A 17,862-nucleotide genomic window follows, 5' to 3' on the forward strand; every position below is an offset into this window, starting at 1 on the left:
TTAACAATAGTGGAAAGGAACGAGTAATGTGAAGCTTGTCACAATTGTAGAGGAATTTCTTTGTTCCTTTATGTCATAGCAAGGCATTCAATCGAGCAGCAAGATCGATAAACGTGTCTTCTTTGCATGGTATTGTTAAACCGCCCATTGGGTGATCGAAGCCGAACTGTTCCTCTGCTTGGTTGAGCAAGTCTGCAAATGAAGGATGGTTCAAGAAAGAGATCGGAACGACAAACCGCTTTCTCTGGACCTCTCCAGCATAAACTGCAATGTGTCCTTTTGGCACACCCGACCGAGGGTGCTGCGCTTTAAGAATTTGCTTAGCATTAACCATAATGGATGGCAAACGAAAACCCATGATAATTGTCACAAAATTGGAGTAGAAAATTGACTGAATTTACTAGTGAAGAAAGCCTTGGAGCTTGGGGATGGATCCGCTATCTTCTACTTGTATTTATATAGAATTCCTAGAGGTTGCACCATGATTTCAAATGATATAGAACCAAATGGTTATATGTGTGTGGTCAGCAGAAATAAAAGTGGGGATCCTGAGAGGACCCTCCTTCGCAAAAGCTCACATGGCTTTTGCTCAACTAGCTCAACAACCCTCCCTCTGTTTCACACACACGCTCCTCATTTGATCCGTTTCATTTTATCCACCTTTTTTTTTTTTGGACAAAGAGACCCATACTTTTTTTCCTTTCCAAGTCAAGTGCCCAACTGACATCTCCAACCTCCAGGACTTGTCATTTCTCAGAATTGGGTAATTGGCTCTCAATTCAGTAGCCGTACACTGGATAGAGGAAAGCGGCACACGTCCATGTGAGGAGCATTTCGTGCAACAGAGATAACAGTGGACCCGCTGCTTTTAGGGTGTGACAGAGTGGAATTGTGTCTTTTGAGCCCGCCAGGACGTATCTGTTGTAATTTGACACACTCCCCAGCGCGCAGTGACTTGTTCATACCTGTCCTCCAGTCCCGAGGGAGCCAGAAAAGAAGACTGGTTGGCTAACACAACTCAATAGCCATCTATCAGCATAATCTGGGTGCTTAATTTGGGCTGGAACGCACTTATCTAGTCTTGGAATCTCTCATTTTATCAAAGATAAATTGGGTCCATTTCCCTTCTGCAAATCAGTTAATTGAATTAGAATTATGGTTTATCTTCACAGTTTATTATCGTCTAATCACAGATTAAGGACACTGTCAAAATTGCCAAGTTTACTTTTCCGCAGTGAAACTATACTTTGATTCATGTATTACCAATCTAGTATTGCAGTTTGTCAAAATATACCCTAAATTACTAATGTTTATCAAGGTGATGATTGAAGGTTTTCATGGCTCCTGTTCTATGAGTTTTTTTTGTCTCTTCACTCCTCCATTGTTGGGTGCAAAGCCTCTCAGAATTAGTTAACCTTAAGGTAACTATCAATCAGAACTCTTGATGAATGGAGGTATCTTGATTAATTGATGATACTCTGTTTTATATGCCGCAATATGAATCTTCACAAACTCAAGAACCAATATTGAAGAGAATTAGATAGTATTCAAATAACAAAGACTTTTCATTATCATTGATTGACAACATCTTGGTGGGAGAGAGCACGTATAATCAATCTCTTCACTCACTATCATTTCAACTGTTCAAAAGTATTATAGATTTACATTTCTTATATATTCAACAAGGAAACGAAAGATTTTAACTAACAAATCTTCTAAAATTCTGGGTAGATCATTTTCTTGTTCATCTTTCAGGAGGAATGCAACCGAGAAGTGAGATCGATAAAGGCATCTTCGTCGCACGGAATTGTAAGACCGCCCATAGGATGATTAAAGCCAAACTCTTCCTGTGCCCGGTTGAGCAAATCTAGGAAAGAAGGGTGGTTCAAGTATGATATGGGAACGACATATCTTGTCTTCTGGATTTCCCCAACGTAGACCGCAATGTGACCTTTTGGAACATCTGTCTGGTTCCTGGACTGCAGTTTAAGAACTTGCTTGGCATGAAGAATCACGGAAGGTATACGGATACCCATATCTGATATTCGGTTGAAGCGGAAAAAAATTAAAACAAAAGAGCTGATCGAAAGTGGGTTTTGCTTGACAGAACTGAGAATGATAGTCCCTTGGACTTGAAAGCCTTGTTGGTGTTTATATTTATAGGCAGCCCTGGTTTTGAACAGATGGCCCACCTCCTGAAACACTCACATGGCCTTGACCAAAAAGCTCAAAAACCTATCTCCTCCTCTTTCTCTCTCTCATCTACTCACTATCCAATAGTCTAAACATTTACCGGTGCAATGTGAACACATCCATGGTAAGTCAATGTGGATGCCTGTGATAACAAAGCAGCAAATTCATGTGATGAGTTTTTAGATGAAAATAAAACAATATTCACATGAGTCCCAGTTGCCATCTCCGTAATCTCATCAAAGACGTCATGTATATACGGTTGGCTAGCATTACAATTAGATTTACGGCATTGATCATTCAAAAGTGTTGTCTTAGGCACAGTCAGTATTCACATTGGGCTTCATTTTCCCCAATCCATCTGGAACCATTGAATAATTTTACTTTCCAATCTATTCAACCTCTGAACTTTATATCCACATTGGAAATTACATCATTACTTTGAGAGAACAATTGGGTAAGTTCTATTAGTATTTTTTTTAAAAAAAATAATTGTCAAAACTTCTGTTTCTAGGAATTTATTCAGTTTTTTGTTTTTGGGTTTTGGTTAATGGATTACATTCTATAACTAATTTAAGAAAATCTAGAGAAAAACCTTGGGAAGACTCGATTCCTTTCAAAGTCGTTAGGTTCACAAGGAACCTTGATATAATTAGAAGGGGAAGAAAACCTCAAAGATTGATGGATAATATGATTGGGTCACACATGGCAATTTCCACTTTTATCTGCCCAATAATTTGGTAAAGGCACATGGACTGATTCACCAAATCTCACGCTGCCAATAATGTTTGCACTCCCACATGCACTAATTCTTATACAAAATATTTTTCATAGATATATAGATCCTGGTAGTTTTGTATCTCGAGAAAAGAGCAAATTTCTAGCTAGTTCCAGTTCAAAGTTCAGGTTACCATGATTTTTTTTTAAATAAAAAAAAAAAGGAAACTAGGAATCTTGATGGATTCTTGGATCTAGGGCAACGGATATCAAGAACATGCCCCAAAAATATTTGGGGAATATCCCTTTATATGTGGAAACATGTGCTTAATTGTTTAGCTCTCTTACCATATATAATTTCTCAATATATCTTACTAATTATTTCTCAATTTCCTAATTGTGGGGTTTCACCGTTTTATTTATTTTGTTATTATTTATATTAAAATACTCTCATTTTTTAAGTTTTATTCATAATTTCATGTCAATTTATTAATTTTTAAAATAAACAATTCTTATTAAAAGTGTAAACATTATTAATAAAAATATATAAAAAAAATTAAAATATATTTTTTTATTTTTTTTCTCTCAAACAATGTGGTCGACTACCCACCCCACAACAATTGCTCCCCAAGGGAAGGGAGCACCAAGGGAGTATTGATCGATGCTCCCCACTTCGAATTTTTTTTTTGCTCCCCTGAATTTATTTTTTTTATAAATTTTTTTTATAATAGTAATTTTTAAATTATTAAAGTGTAAAATTATCTTTTTTAATATCATCTTATCATCCAATTAATTCAAATATTAACGATTGACTAACGGTTAGATCTATATATTAAGTGAAAGATATTTTTTTACAATAGGATGTTTATTTTAAAAATTAATAGATCCCGTTTAGAATATCGATTAAAAGTTAAGGTTCTACGGAAATATTAAAGTGATGTTCTCGAAATTTATTGGAGTAGCAGATGTAAACACAGTAGAGGTACTAGCAATTAAAGAAGCCTTCAAGATCTTTGGTGCTTCTAGATGGGAGAGGAGTCACTCGTTAATAGTGAAAAGTGATTCAAGTAATGCAGTAAGCTGGTTCTACAATCTCAAAAAAGCATCATGAAAGTTAAGAAGAGAGTTGTTAATTTTGGAAGGGATTAAGAGAAGAATTGATGAGTACAAAGTCATTAAAATTAACAGGAAAAGTAATGTTATGGTTGATGAGTTGACAAAATCAGGAGTTATGAGGGAAGAGGAGACGATGGTTTGTTATGAATAAAGTAGTTTGGAAAGGATGAAAGAGTTAGCTCGTTCTTTGGTAGAGTAGAGGAGAGTTGTTATCTAGAGCCAATCTTGGGAAAAAGGAGGTCTATCATTTAGAGTTACAGTTAGGTGTCAGGAGAGTTCTCCAGTTTTTTGTAATGGATCTCATGGGATAGTGCGGCATAAGAGTTTTGAAAAAAAACAAAAGAAAAAAGAGGAAAGAAGAGAGAGGAGAGGAAAAATGGAAAAAGAAGTAAAGGAAAATACGAAAAAAAAGAGAGAAAAAATAAAATAAATAAGAAAATAAAAAGAGAGAGAGAGAGAGAGAGAGAGAGAGAAAAGATAAAGCTGTTATTGTCTCAGGGTAAAGTTTAAATTTAAAGGGTCTTTTCTTTCTCAAACGTTTTAGGGGCGAGGGAAGGGGGGTGTCAGAGGGTCTGTTTGTAGCGATAGGTGAGTGGTTTTTTTTGGGATAGATTTTCCTGCCACTTGAGTTGTGCATGTCTACTTGCCACGGAGGGTTCCTTCAAGGTCCTGAAAGGAGAGGCGAGTCTTTTGATTTGTCGCAGTGGGGAAATGGGGAGGGAGGGATCAGGAGAGATGTTACTGCTTTTAAGTTTGTGTTTTCATGCTAAAATTTTGGTCTTAGGATTTCAGAGGAGGAGATTGAGAGTTAGGATAGAAGTCTCAAGGTCTTTTAAACACTGCTTTAACAAAAATATAGAGAAAAAGGGATAGAAAAATCTGTTTTGACCCTTTTGAAGTAAGGAAAGTGGAAAAGGGGAAGGAAAAAAGAGGAAAATGAAGAAGAAAAAAAAAAGAAAAATAAGAGAAAAGGAAAAGGAGAAAAAAGGAAAGAAAGGAAAATAAAAAAAAAAAGAAGAGAAAAAGTTCATCAGATGAAAGGTGGGACGGAGGGGGATAAATGAGAACGTATCCTTCTTTGTATCATCTCAAAAAGAGACTGTGTTTCTAATGATTTTTGTGTTGACTGAGGAAATCAAGCTGGATCCTTTTCAACAGCCTAAGACAAGGGTGGGGCCACCAAGCATGGTGGTTTCCCTGCTTGAGTCTCATGGTTTGCTCTGGATAGAGTGTTTTGAGTATCTGGAGGAATTGATCCTGGATTATACACTTTAAAGAAGCTGGGAGAGGCAACTTTTTTCAAGATTAGTGAGCTGTTGAGAGAGCTTTGAAAATTATTGATGTTCAGAGACTAACATGATGACTGAGTTGCGAAGTGCTGGAGTTCGGTAGCTGATGGGTGCAGTTTTACGACTTTTGATTACTGAACGAAAGAGCAGAGATTGTGGTTCATGATTGGTTGGTGGGCGGGTATGGCTGGGAAGTTTTCCACTGGAAAGGGGGTCTACGTTTTTGCCTTGTTGTTAAAAAAAAAAAGAGTTTGGGTGAGCAAAAATCCCTTGTTCAGTCGATTAGGACTAGAAACGTAGTGGAAGAATATTGGTGGATTGATAGAAATCAAGTCCATGGCCGTTTGTGGGATGCAGAAGGGCAGAATATCAAGGAATAAAGAGGGCTGTCTGCTGCTGAAGGTTTGGTAGTGTTTCTTTTGTGTTGTCTATCAAGACAGACTTGTGGGGCTTTGACTGGATATATCCGTATTTTTAAATAGGAAATGTTTCCGGCTGGGTCATTGATGTTTATTCTTGGCTTTTACTCTGGTGAATTTTGCTAGATTTTGATACTTGAGTAGGGGCTTTTGTCTTTAGAGTTCATGTCTGCGAGAATGTGGAATGGAAATCATAGTAGTGGGGAACAGGAAACTGCGGAGGCACGGGTGATTTATGCGCCGATGGGGTTTCAGGAGGAAGCTGTTATGAACAAGCTCAGGATTCACCGTTGTAATTCGATGAATGTGCTGTGTTGTTCAATGACATCAGTGGCTTCAGGGCAAAAAGTCAGCAGGGTTATTGGCGGAGTAGCGGATCTGAAGCTCACCTGTGAGGACACTATAAGTAAGGGAAGGGAGAAAAGGACGAGAGAGATCTGTTAACAAGAGAGCTTCTGTTTTTAAGTGCGAGAGAGCTGTTGCACATTCATGCAACTGCAGGATTCCTCTGTTTTTATTGTGTTCACCTGTTTGTGAAGGGGTGTGTAGATTTGTTTGATGCTGATGATCGCTGATTGATAAGTTGAGTATATGATTTCCATTAAGGAATTTGATTTAGGAATACTTTTGCATAGGATTTCTTGTCTTTAGGGCTGCTGGGCCTAGCAATGTAATTTTGAGGGGTATGCCACCTCCAGGACTGCGCATAAGCCTTAAAATTGCAGTTCTTTTGTTCTTTTGAAGGAGTTAACCATTGGTTTCTCCCTTTAATGAGAATTTTAACTTAAAAAAAAAAAAGAGTTAGGGTTCTAGGTATTTTATCCTATTATTTATGTCTCACCATCTTGATAGACTTGATGAATCGATAGAGATTTTTAGCAAATTTCTTTTGAAAATCATTGCCTCAACTAATTAACCCTATTATTGAAAAAAAAAAGTATAATTTTTTTTGAAAAGCAAAAATAAAAGATATAATACTTAAATAAGTTATGAATTATTTAAAAAATTTAAATAAATTTTATTTTTTATTATATTTAATCAAGTTTTTATATTTTTATTTTAAATTAAATAGTTTTTTATTAAAGATTAATTAATTATTGTTAATCAAAATGATTTTATTATTTTCATATTATATGATGTTAATTTGACACATTGAGATATTATAATAAATGATGATATAACATGATGATATTATCACGTAATAGTTATACTATTCATTATGACAAGTATTATATCACATCAGTCATAAGATCTATTTTACTCAAAAATAAAAATATATATATATACTTAATTAAATATAAAAAAAATGTTTACATGAATCAAAAATAGTTAAGGAATATTTTATATGTCAAAATATAACTTAACTAGTTAACCTCAGAGACAAACAAGTGTTTCGAAATTTTGGTTTTATTTTCTCAATGCCTTGGGGTGCTTAAAATAAAAACAATTTGCACAAACAAACCATGAAAAGCAGGAAATTTACGGACATTGATGATTTTAGTTGGATGATTTTACCGTTAATGAAATGCTGTACACACGAGTTTCTCCATTAATAAAATTGCTTTGGCCTTGAGCAAAGAGATGCTAGAAAGAAAGAGAAGGAAAATTAAAGCCTGTTTAAAATTGTGAGGATTGCCAATCTTAAGGAGAAAACTCTCTAAAACTCTATATACTTGCTTGTACAAATGTTAACAAGCACGTGTGATATTCACCCAAAAAGGGTCACATTCACATGGTTTTGCTCAATTTAGCTCAATAATTCTCTCTTTTCTCTCTCGGATCGCTCACCAACCTACGCCAATGGTGCAACAGACCCACTTGCTCCTCTTAGAAGCCAAGGTACAACAAGCACACTGCCAAGGCGGTACCAAAACAGAGTGGCCGTACACTTGAAAATCTAGGGCAGCTAGCGTCTACCAGCATTTTCAAGCGAATATATATATATATATAGTACTATGTTGATTTGCTTCTGTTTAGGAAAAGAGCAATTTCTCCACTCTATATGAGGGGAAACGGTACATTTCGCATGTCCTTGTTAGCACTGTCTAACAAGCAGACGCATCTCCATCACTCTTGACAACCCCTGAAATAGACCTGAGAAGAGAACCACTTATCCTTAATTTGCTCTGCTTTAATCCGTACAAGTGGTTTCCTAAATTAGTCCATTTTGCTAATTGGGCCAATTTGTGGTACTGAGCTTGATTAATTACTTGGGTTATACGTAAAGAGAGATAAGAAAACTCAGCTAAAAGTTTTTGGGTAAAAACTTGCGGCTGATATAAATGACAACATCAGAATCTAAGTCCCCCGACCCCTGCTGCCCTCTCATTCTTTGGAGTGTAGTGAAAAATCTAGAATGTATGGAAATTGGTTCTCAGAGGATCCTTCATTAATTCCAGGCCTCGCTCACTGAAGCAGGACAGAGTTTGATTCATTCCTCAACTAGCTAGCGGCAATAAGATTCCTTGCTTTGAACAAATTTATGGAGCAACAGGACAACTTTTCCTTATGTCATTGCTAATTAATGAACACAGATAGAAATGCACGTTCCTGACCAGCCAAGTGAAATATCTGTCATACTTTGCTTGCCTACTTGTTGCATAGTCTCTACAAGTTATTGGAAACTCTGATTACTATGGTAATCAAACAAAATAATTTGAGTTTTTCGGTAATCAATAAGCATTACTTAATTATATATGGTGATATTACCATTAAAGCAGAATTTTCACAAGCAGGTCAAGTAAAAAAAGATAAGATGAAGGGTCAAGAACTTCATTTGTTAACGTGTTAAAATTTACACATCCGCTATTAGTATAAAATTTTTAACTTGTTGAGAAAACGGAAATAACTTGTCAAAGTTGTCCGAGCTGCTCTGCGTTCATCATCGTTCATGGGGAATGCAGCTGAGACGTTAGGTTGATAAAAGCATCTTCTTTGCACGGAATTGTCAGGCCACCCGTCGGATGATTGAAGCCAAACTCTTCCTCTGCGCGGTTGAGCAATTCTGCGAATGAAGGATGGTTCAAATATGAAATTGGAACTACAAAACGTTTTCTCTGCGCCTCTCCAACATAAACTGCGACGTGGCCTTTTGGCACATCAGGTTGTTTCCTAGAGAAACCAGAATGATGTTTCAGAATTTGCCTGGAACTGAGTATCAAGGATGGCAGACGGAAACCCATATTTTGAGACTGAGATTGGAGTTAGAAAAGGAGGAGTTGATCTAAGAAGGTTTTAGCCGAAAGGACTTAGAGAGTTAAGTTGAGAAAGAGGTTGGAGATGGAAGGCTGGCTTTGTTGTTTGTATTTATAGTCAGCATATTTTGCTGCCAGCTGGTTTGCAGTTCCTAGGAGGACCCGAATTCCCAAAAACCCAGGTGGCTTTCCTCACTTAGTCAATTAGGTTACTCAACTTTCTTTCCCTCTTTCATTACTTAATTTCCCAAATTTATGTGCAAAAGCAGATCCACTTGTTCTTTTGAAGCCATTCTCCAAATTTATGTCACCTCCACAACTTTTCTAATGTTGATGCCTGAAAACAATCGGTAGCATATTCATGTATTGAGGTTTTGCTGAAGAAAACTTTGAAAGGCATATTCATGTTTGTCTTTTGCACAACCTAAATACCATTCCAACCATTTGATATGTGGTGCGTTTGTATCCTGACTAAATAACAATCCAAAGTTTTGGATTATTTAGGTGTTGAAAGCATTAATTCTGATTTAAATTACTTTTCATCAATTTGGTCAAGTCTGGATTGCTCTTTCAGTCGTGGCAAAAGTTTATAATTTCTTTGCCTAGAACTTATCTCCCCAATCCCCTGCGCCTGTTGGGTTGTTGACAGCGGTTCCATAGTCCAGTAATAAATTGCAGATACTAGCATCTGTCTTTTTCATTAATATGGGTCTCATCTTCAAATTTCAATAGATTATTTTTCAAAAATATCAGTCTGCTTGATACTCAAAGCCCAAATTCTGATGCTAAATGACAAGTTAACAGCCGCACTCACTGTTTACTAATGCTAGTGAAAATAATTCACCTGCACTTACTAATTTCGATAATTAAGTATCAAAAGAAGCATGGCTGGATGGATGAATTGGCGTCACGAGCACCAATTGGTAGAAAGAGTGGTTGCAGACTGCCAATTTTCAGGGCAATAATTGGATAGGCACATGATCGTACATGTACAAGTGTGCTGATTGACTGCCTCAATCTCTCCCATCTGCGCCTGCTATATATTTTGGAATTAATTAACCTGGTACTTGACATGCACTGGAAATTCTTCTTTTGCTGGCAGGATAAGGTTTTGGAGTTTGTGAATCTGGGTAAAGAAAGAGAAAGAGAGCATATAAGCAAGACAACATGGTTCCGCAATTTTTGAAAGTTCAGGCTGAATTATTGGCCATCTGGAGCAACTAACCTATCAAGTTGTATCACTGACGTAATGCACCAAGAAACAAGCAAGGTCGCCCCCTTTTAACAATAATTCTGAGCAAAGCAACTTGCTGTTTATAGTATATAATATAACCTATGGGATTCTTAGTTCCAAGTTTGCCCATACCTCCATCTTGTTGGATCCTTAGTTCCATATTTAGGTTGAGATGGTACGAGCATCCAAAAATCTTACACTGCAAGGAACAATTCATGTTAAACTTTGCTTGTAGCACCTAAATTCAACTTTGGATGGCAATTTGATTGGAAGTCAAGAAAATACTCCTATAATGAACTGATCAGGATAGAGATGTAGACTCTAGAGTGTAAAGAGTGTGTTAATTGATCACTCTTTTTCTAATAGTCGCAGTTACATGCATGATTTCTACATTTACTAGAATTTTCTCCTGATTTTGATACCAACTTTTGCCCTGTTGACCAAAATTATATTAATTCTACCTGTTGGTGCATAATTAAACCATAGTCTTCAAAGGATATTCATCTATCTGCAAATCAATACTGAATTGTATACAATTTAACTCGATATAACATTGTCTTGTTTCCTGGTTAAAAGCTCAAGGGTCGAATACGAGCCATGTCAAGCAAACATCAAAATTATTCATTAATGGTCAGCATATAAAAATACTGACAGATAATCAAGTTAAAAAGTTTATTTTTTCTTGAAAATCTATAACATTATTAAAAAGAACCCCCAAAGGAGCTTCCTCATTTTGCCACGGCTTCAAAGAGGGGATTTTAAAGCTCTAACAGGGTGCCTTCAAGAAGGGGTTTTAGAGCTCTAACAAGTTTCTAAAAAAAATTTTAAATTGTCCAGACGTGAAAGTAAAATTAAAAAATAAAAAATGTTTCTTAACAATTCTACTAGAATACAATAATAGATTCTGAAACAAAGAAAAAAAGAGTTGGTAACAAATCTGAACAAAAAAACAGAAGAAGAAGATGAATTTACAACAAGTACCCACAAAAGGATTAGACTTTATTCTTTCTTTTGAGTCCTTTCTAACAAAAAAAAAAATGAGAGCAAAACAAATAGAGTTTGACTCAGTCTCTTTCTTTTTGAACAAAAAGTAAAATTTTTGTAAAATACAACAACAACAAAAGTTCAATCTTGGAGAAAGAGATAGAGAAATATCCATAGCTTCTCTGGTATCTTGGAGAAAGAGTTGTGTAGAGTTGGATTGCTGTGTTTCTTTTTTTTTTTTATGACCCTGCTCATCTGATATGTTAGGATGGTGGCGGGATTGCTGTTGTTTTTGTTTTCTGGAAAGGTTTTTGGTGGCTGGTGCTGTGAGGATTAAGGACTGTTATCCCAAATAGGTGAATAACAGACCTTAATCATGCCCCAGAGGTGAACCTTTGGTTTCCTCTGCTTCGAAATAAACAACAACTTTCAAAAAAAAAAAAAATTCTACTTTCTCTATTTTAGAAAAGAAAGAAAAAAGATGTCGAAGCAAAGAGCAGTGCAAAGAGACCGTGTGCAAAGCACGGGTCATATTCTAGTATTATACAAAGGAAATTCCTAATGCGTGGCAGAAGAAAAGATGACCGACAGAAATAAGTAGAAAGCATGAGAAAAATGGCTTTGGATAAAGACTTTAAAATGGCTGAATAAAACCTTCCTTTAGTGGCTAACCTTTTTTGATCAGTCTTTAGTGGCTAATCTTGTTTCCAATTCACAAAAGTAAATCTTTCATCTATCTCTTGTTTGTCCCAAGAAAAAGACAGTGAGATAATGGAACATGAGAAGAAAGTAAATTAAAGTTAGTCTAATTGTTTGTCCAAAAAGGTTCCAAATTCAGATAACATTGTTCTTATGTATGAAAACATAATTTATTTATTTTTGGATAATTGAATTTGTATTTATTCAAATTAACCCATAATGTTTTAACATGTTAAAATGAAGAACTGATAATTAAAAATTATAAAGGAGTTTAGATAAAAGAACTTTGTTGATGATTTTGAGGGAGAGCAATTTTTCTCTGCCTATTCTATTACACAAGGGTTTACAGCTGTTGTTCTCTTCACAAAGGAAAAAAGAAATAAAAAAACAAAATTGTGATCGGATTGGCAATCTTCATCCCTTATTAGGCATGCAATCGGGAAGTGAGATTTATGAAGGTATCTTCTCTGCACGGAATTGTTAGGCCACCCACCGGATGATTGAAGCCAAACTCTTCCTCTGCCCGCTTAAGCAAGTATTTGAACGAAGGATGGTTCAAGACTGTTATTGGAACCACAAACCTTTTTCTGTCTCGCCAACATAAATTGCAATGTGGCCTTTCGGAACAGGTGGCCTCTCCCTTTTAACAAGAGGCTGCAGCTTAAGAATTTGCTTGGCGCTGGAAATCATGGACGGTATACGAACACCCATAATTTCTAATTTTGAAGTAAAAAAATGGAAAAACAAGGAGATATATATAGATCGGTTTCTGAATATGAGATAGAACTGGTTAGCACTCAAAGGTTGTAGTATAACTTGTAAATCCTGACAGGTTTTTGGAGCTCGAAGGCTGATAATGTGTTTGTATTTGTAGAGTTTGGAGAGGATGGGAGACACTGAAGTGCCATCATTTTCAATTTCGACAAAGAACCAAATTGGCTTGTCTCGTCACCATATTGGCAGCTGGGACTTTTTAGAGGCTCCCTCTGCAACAAAGAATCACATGGCTTTGCTCAGCTGACTGATGTTACTTAACTTATATATATATATATATATATATATATATATATATATATATATATATATATCTACAATGCATCTACCAATTTCTCCTGACCAATATCGGTGAAATAGACCCACTAACTACTTGGTCCAAACAAGCTCACTCCAAAAGCAGGTTTAACCATCATGTTTTTGCAAAAACAGAGGGCCGTGCTTCAGAAAAAAACTAGAGCAACATGCCCAAGTGACGGATTTCTATGTAAGAAACTTGTTGAAAGGCACCTTTCATATGTCCTTGTTGGTACTTCCGAGTGCCACGGTGTGATACTTATCTTGTTCTATGCGGGCGGTCAACAGCTTTTTCATCAGCCTATTATTGACAGATTGAGAACCATTAATTGAATTTAACCTTTTCATTACGGTTACGTCCATTTCTGGGTGTTTGCAAGCCTTCGTGGAGTAAGAGTTTCATGTTGTCCATTGTCGTAACTGATAAACATGCAGGGCTTGGCTGTTTATATTGAAGTTAATTTTTGGTAATTAAGTCGAATCGGTCCAAAGAGTCTTTGACCAGGGCACATGTGACACGCCAAGAAACACTGGACTAGAAAAATGCTTAGCAACTACGGAAGTGAATCTAGCTTTCTGCCATACGGTGCTAGCTGGCTAATGCATAGAATTCTCTATTCTATTTTAAGCAATTATCAAACCTAAATTTCGGGTAAAGGTGCTGAAAGCATTAGATTTTGAGTTTAATAACTTTCGCTCCGTTTGGTCAAACCGGAACTCTTCATTAATTGCTTTCTAAAATTGGAGCTAATTAAGTCTTATGATGTGTTAGGATAACGTTCTGGAGTTCATGAAATGTGAGAAAGAATCTTGGCTCTAGAGCAAGTAATTAATTGACAAGTTGAGTCACTAACACAATATTACCTCATCAAGATGTTATTTTTAATGGGATAAATTGCGAGAAAGTTTCTATTTATAGTATAATCTATGGGATTCTCATGATCCAGTTTTGCATATTGACAAATAATAGTTTATCATGTGGGATCTTTAGTTTCAAACTAGTTGGCTTGAGATGGTGTAAGGATTTTAAAAATTTTATATAGAAGGAAAAATTTGTGTTAAACTTTTCTTCCACGGCTTAAACAATATACATATGTAACACATGAATTCAACTTTGGGTGTACATTTTAGAAGTATCTTGTTTGGGCAGACCCATGAGTTTCCCGTTTCTGAACCCAAGATATATGTAAATTGTAATTAATTCGTCACCTTCTTCGATCGCAAGTATTAGAATTTCCTTCCTACTAGCTTTGACGAGAACTTGCAAGTTTCGTTATTGACCAAGATAGTTTTTGATCAACAGAGTATCCGCTTGCAGCTTGCTTCCTCTACTCTCTTTACGAGGTGGCAAGTTGTTGTCACTGTCCATGTCTACATTTATACATTATGCATAAAATATAGCTGAAGGGAGGCAATATTTTGTCTTTATAAACTGTAAAGTCATCTTATAAAATACGCTGAAAAATCAATATAGGAAATCATGGAGCATTTAGATTAAAGAATGACTATCTCATCTATGGTTTCTCCGGAGAGCAATTAATCTGTGATTATTACTTATAGTTAATATGATTTATACATAGGTTTACAGCTTCTCTTCACAGAAGAAAAAGGGAAAAAAAAAAAGACAGAATCGTGAAGGATTGCCAGTCTTTATGCATCATGAGGCATGCATCGAGAAATGAGATTAATGAAGACATCTTCTTTGCAAGGAATTGTTAGACGACCCATCGGATGATTGAAGCCAAACTCTTCCTCTGCCCGCTTAAGCAAGTCTCTGAACGAAGGATGGTTCACAACTGATACTGGAACCACAAATCGTTTTGTTTGTTTCTCTCCAACATAAACTGCAATATGGCCTTTTCGAACATCTGGCTTCTCCCTTGAGTGCAGCTTAAGAATTTGCTTGGCGCCGGAAAGCAAGGACGGTACACGAACGCCCATAACGAATACGAGGTGAAAAGGTGGGGAAAAAACAAAGAGGGCGTAGATTGGTTTTTGAATATGAGATAGAACTGGTTAATTAGCACTTTAAGCTTGTAGTAGAGCTAGTCCATTCTGTCAGGTGGCTGAAATTGTGCTTGCATTTATAGAGTTTGGAGAGAGTGGAGACGTAGAAGTGCCATAATTTTCAAGTGCAACGGAGACCCAAGCAGCTTTGTGTTGTGATTGGTAGCTGGGATTTCTGAGAGGACCCACTGCACGAACAATCACATGGCTTTGCTCACAGTGCCCCATCCGTTCTCTAGCTCGCTCTTTGTCTGGTTTTATCTATAATTCATATATCAATTGCTCCAGCCGAAATGCAATAGATCCACTTGCTTCCTGTCCAAAAGCAAGCTCACTCTCCCAAAGCAGGCTAACCATTATGTTGCGAAAACCAGAGGGCCGTACATTGGAAAGTATATCTAGAGTAACGTGCTCAACTGATTAGTTTTTGTGTAAAAACAGAACGGGTCAATGTCTTCTAGCTTTTCTGGTATCAGCCAAGTGCCAAGCATGATACCTATCATTTCATGAGCGGCGGTCTACAACTTTATGGATCAACTCCAATAAACCGACGGTTCCATTTAACTTATATATTTTTAATTGCGGTTATCTCTATCTGTGAGTTTTTACAATCATTTTTGGAGTAAGACTTAGACCTTGGTTGATATTGTATATATTGAAACTCACTTTTAGAATTTTAGTAATTAAGTTGGAACGGTCCAAAGAATCCATGGTAAGTTGGCAGGCAACATACACTGGAAGGCATGCCAAGAACATTGGACTATAGAAAGGTTATGCTTAGCAAGTACGAAAGTGATTCTTGCCTTCTTCCACACGTTTTAGTGCACGTAAAGATATGAATCGAATAATTTGGGATGCTTATGAACTCTGATAATTATAGTAAAACTGAAATAAGAATATTATTGAAGTATGTTCTGTTTGGTTTTTTTAATTTTTTTCATATTTTTTAAAAAGTAATTTTATTAGTTTTAACGATTTATAAGTTATTTCAAGTCTCTTACTTATTGCACTAGATTTTCCATAACACATTAACATGATTCAGGTAATAAAAATCTGTACACTTATAAGAAACAGTTCAAAAACCATTGACGATGAAGATCATGAAACCTAAACTTTTAAACCTAAATCGCAAGAAAGCTAAAGAGCTGTTTGCCCCTAAGCAAAAAGATGAGCATATTTAAATCTCAACTTTTTTTATTCTTTTCATGAGTAACTAATGAACAATATAATGACAAATTAAGACCATTGAGGGAGCAAATTATTGAATTTTTTACCAGCAAAGTAATTCGAAAGATGAAAAAAAAAGGGAAATACAAATAAATACAAATACATAGCTAGAGAAATATTGGCGTCAGACGCCAATTTGCAGGATAGCAGCTGCGGACCATTGCAATTTTTGTGGGATATAATACATATAATGCATAATCACATGCATGATGCAAGGACTGACTGACCGACTGAAGCCATAGATTGGCGACCAGTCTCACTATTTCAGGCATTGGCTCTTAAATGTTGAAACATTTATCTATCTATTAAAGAATTGGATAGGCACTAAAAGAGAGATAGACAAGGGTGCTCAAATCCCTGAGCACGCATGCAACAGGTATGGGACGCAGTTCGAAGAACAAGCAGAGTCCAAGTTCAGTACAATTATCAAATTTTTTCCAAGCTATCATTATAAGAAAGAGAAAAGGCGAAAACCATGAATCTTGATGCACGAATTCACGGATCTAGAGAAAACTAACCACTTTATTGAGCTACTGACATAGGGAACATGCAACAAAAGCACCGGAGAAATCCTTTCATGGATGTGAAAACCGGTGGGCGGGCTAGGGCTTCCTAAAAGTAGTTGTATTTTGTGGGTCCCTCAGGCCCAAGTTGTAATATTTTACGATTTCGAAGTGCAAAGACAAAGCACATTTTGATATTTTCATGCATGCAAAAATCATCGATGCATTAATCTCTGTGCTCCCCCTTTGATATTTGTCTACCCTATATAAACCCAAAGGCCAAAACCAGAAACGGTAAAAACCTCCCTCACTTCCAAGTAGAAAAGCTTTTGTTTTTTCATTTTCTTTTGCAATATCTCAAACCCGGAGGAGAATGGGGATTCGGTTGCCTGATATGATGCTTCATGCAAAGCATATCATCCGACGACGGTCACATTCTAAGCATCAATGCTCCTACCAAACATCGAGTGCAGTGAATGTCCCGAAAGGCCATTTCGCTGTTTATGTTGGAGATGAAGAAAAGAACAAGCGATTTGTCGTTCCAATATCCTACTTGAAGCATCCTTTGTTCCAAGCCCTGTTGAGTCGTGCTGAGGAGGAGTTTGGTTTTGATTGTCCGGTGGGTGGTCTCATGGTTCCTTGCGCTGAAGATGAATTCATCAATCTCACTTCTCGAATAAATCAACAAGCCTAAGAAGCTACTTGGAATTTGATTTGCTTTCTGGGTAGTTTGATCGTCCGTTGTCGTATATATAGTGAGATTTGTTCATGAGTAAAGGGTCCAAAATTTTGCTCCCTGTTTGGATTTGTTAATGAGTATATGAACATTATGTTAATATAATATATTTTATGTTAGAGCAATAATTTTGAGAGTTTTATCTTCAGAACCATGCCTGGAATTAATGCAAGATTGCAAGGGAATGACCTCAGAGTGGGCTTACCATTTATTTTTCATGGTAAGAAAACCAATTCAAATATTCAATGCTTTTGTGCCCTCTTGGATTTCCTTCCATCAAATGGATTAAAAAAATTAAGAATCATTACATTTACAGTTACATTTAATCTAAAAATATTTTCATAAATAGCACCTAAGTTAGCAAGGGAAAGGAACAAGAAATAAATGAACAGTTCCATGCTGTTTAAAAAACAATTGGGAAAAGGATGGAGGAGAAGCATTATGGATATATAACAAATAAAACAAGTGATTTTCTT

At 36.3% G+C, this 17,862-nt stretch overlaps 4 protein-coding genes and 2 pseudogenes across 4 annotated transcripts; 1 reads left to right on the forward strand and 5 right to left on the reverse strand.

Annotated features, from left to right (window-relative positions):
* Positions 1 to 73: 73 nt before the first annotated feature.
* Positions 74 to 358, reverse strand: LOC108660953 (auxin-induced protein 15A-like). Its single transcript, XM_088803317.1, has one exon. It carries the CDS (start codon positions 356 to 358, stop codon positions 74 to 76), a length of 285 nt encoding a protein of 94 aa, XP_088659443.1.
* A 1,183-nt stretch (positions 359 to 1,541) lies between these two features.
* Positions 1,542 to 2,269, reverse strand: LOC18607633 (auxin-responsive protein SAUR23 pseudogene; annotated as a pseudogene).
* Positions 2,270 to 8,482: 6,213 nt separating this feature from the next.
* Positions 8,483 to 9,110, reverse strand: LOC18607635 (auxin-responsive protein SAUR23-like). Its single transcript, XM_018114732.2, has one exon. It carries the CDS (start codon positions 8,911 to 8,913, stop codon positions 8,620 to 8,622), a length of 294 nt encoding a protein of 97 aa, XP_017970221.1. The 5' UTR covers positions 8,914 to 9,110; the 3' UTR covers positions 8,483 to 8,619.
* A 3,002-nt stretch (positions 9,111 to 12,112) lies between these two features.
* Positions 12,113 to 12,815, reverse strand: LOC148763928 (auxin-responsive protein SAUR23-like; annotated as a pseudogene).
* Positions 12,816 to 14,561: 1,746 nt separating this feature from the next.
* LOC148763929 (auxin-responsive protein SAUR24-like) lies at positions 14,562 to 14,891 on the reverse strand. The gene has a single exon (XM_088803665.1). The coding sequence runs from the start codon at positions 14,852 to 14,854 to the stop codon at positions 14,564 to 14,566; it is 291 nt and encodes a 96-aa protein (XP_088659791.1). The 5' UTR covers positions 14,855 to 14,891; the 3' UTR covers positions 14,562 to 14,563.
* A 2,132-nt stretch (positions 14,892 to 17,023) lies between these two features.
* On the forward strand, positions 17,024 to 17,344 carry LOC18607637 (auxin-responsive protein SAUR21-like). The gene has a single exon (XM_018114838.2). The coding sequence runs from the start codon at positions 17,024 to 17,026 to the stop codon at positions 17,342 to 17,344; it is 321 nt and encodes a 106-aa protein (XP_017970327.1).
* Positions 17,345 to 17,862: the final 518 nt, after the last annotated feature.

The sequence above is a fragment of the Theobroma cacao genome, chromosome 2 (assembly GCF_053813885.1).
Source record: "Theobroma cacao isolate CCN51 chromosome 2, ASM5381388v1, whole genome shotgun sequence".
Lineage (NCBI taxonomy): Eukaryota > Viridiplantae > Streptophyta > Magnoliopsida > Malvales > Malvaceae > Theobroma > Theobroma cacao.

Excerpts from the sequence above, each read along its gene's own strand:
- LOC18607637 (XM_018114838.2), top strand. The coding sequence starts at position 17,024 with ATGGGGATTCGGTTGCCTGATATGATGCTTCATGCAAAGCATATCATC.
- LOC148763929 (XM_088803665.1), bottom strand. The coding sequence starts at position 14,854 with ATGGGCGTTCGTGTACCGTCCTTGCTTTCCGGCGCCAAGCAAATTCTT.
- LOC108660953 (XM_088803317.1), bottom strand. The coding sequence starts at position 358 with ATGGGTTTTCGTTTGCCATCCATTATGGTTAATGCTAAGCAAATTCTT.
- LOC18607635 (XM_018114732.2), bottom strand. The coding sequence starts at position 8,913 with ATGGGTTTCCGTCTGCCATCCTTGATACTCAGTTCCAGGCAAATTCTG.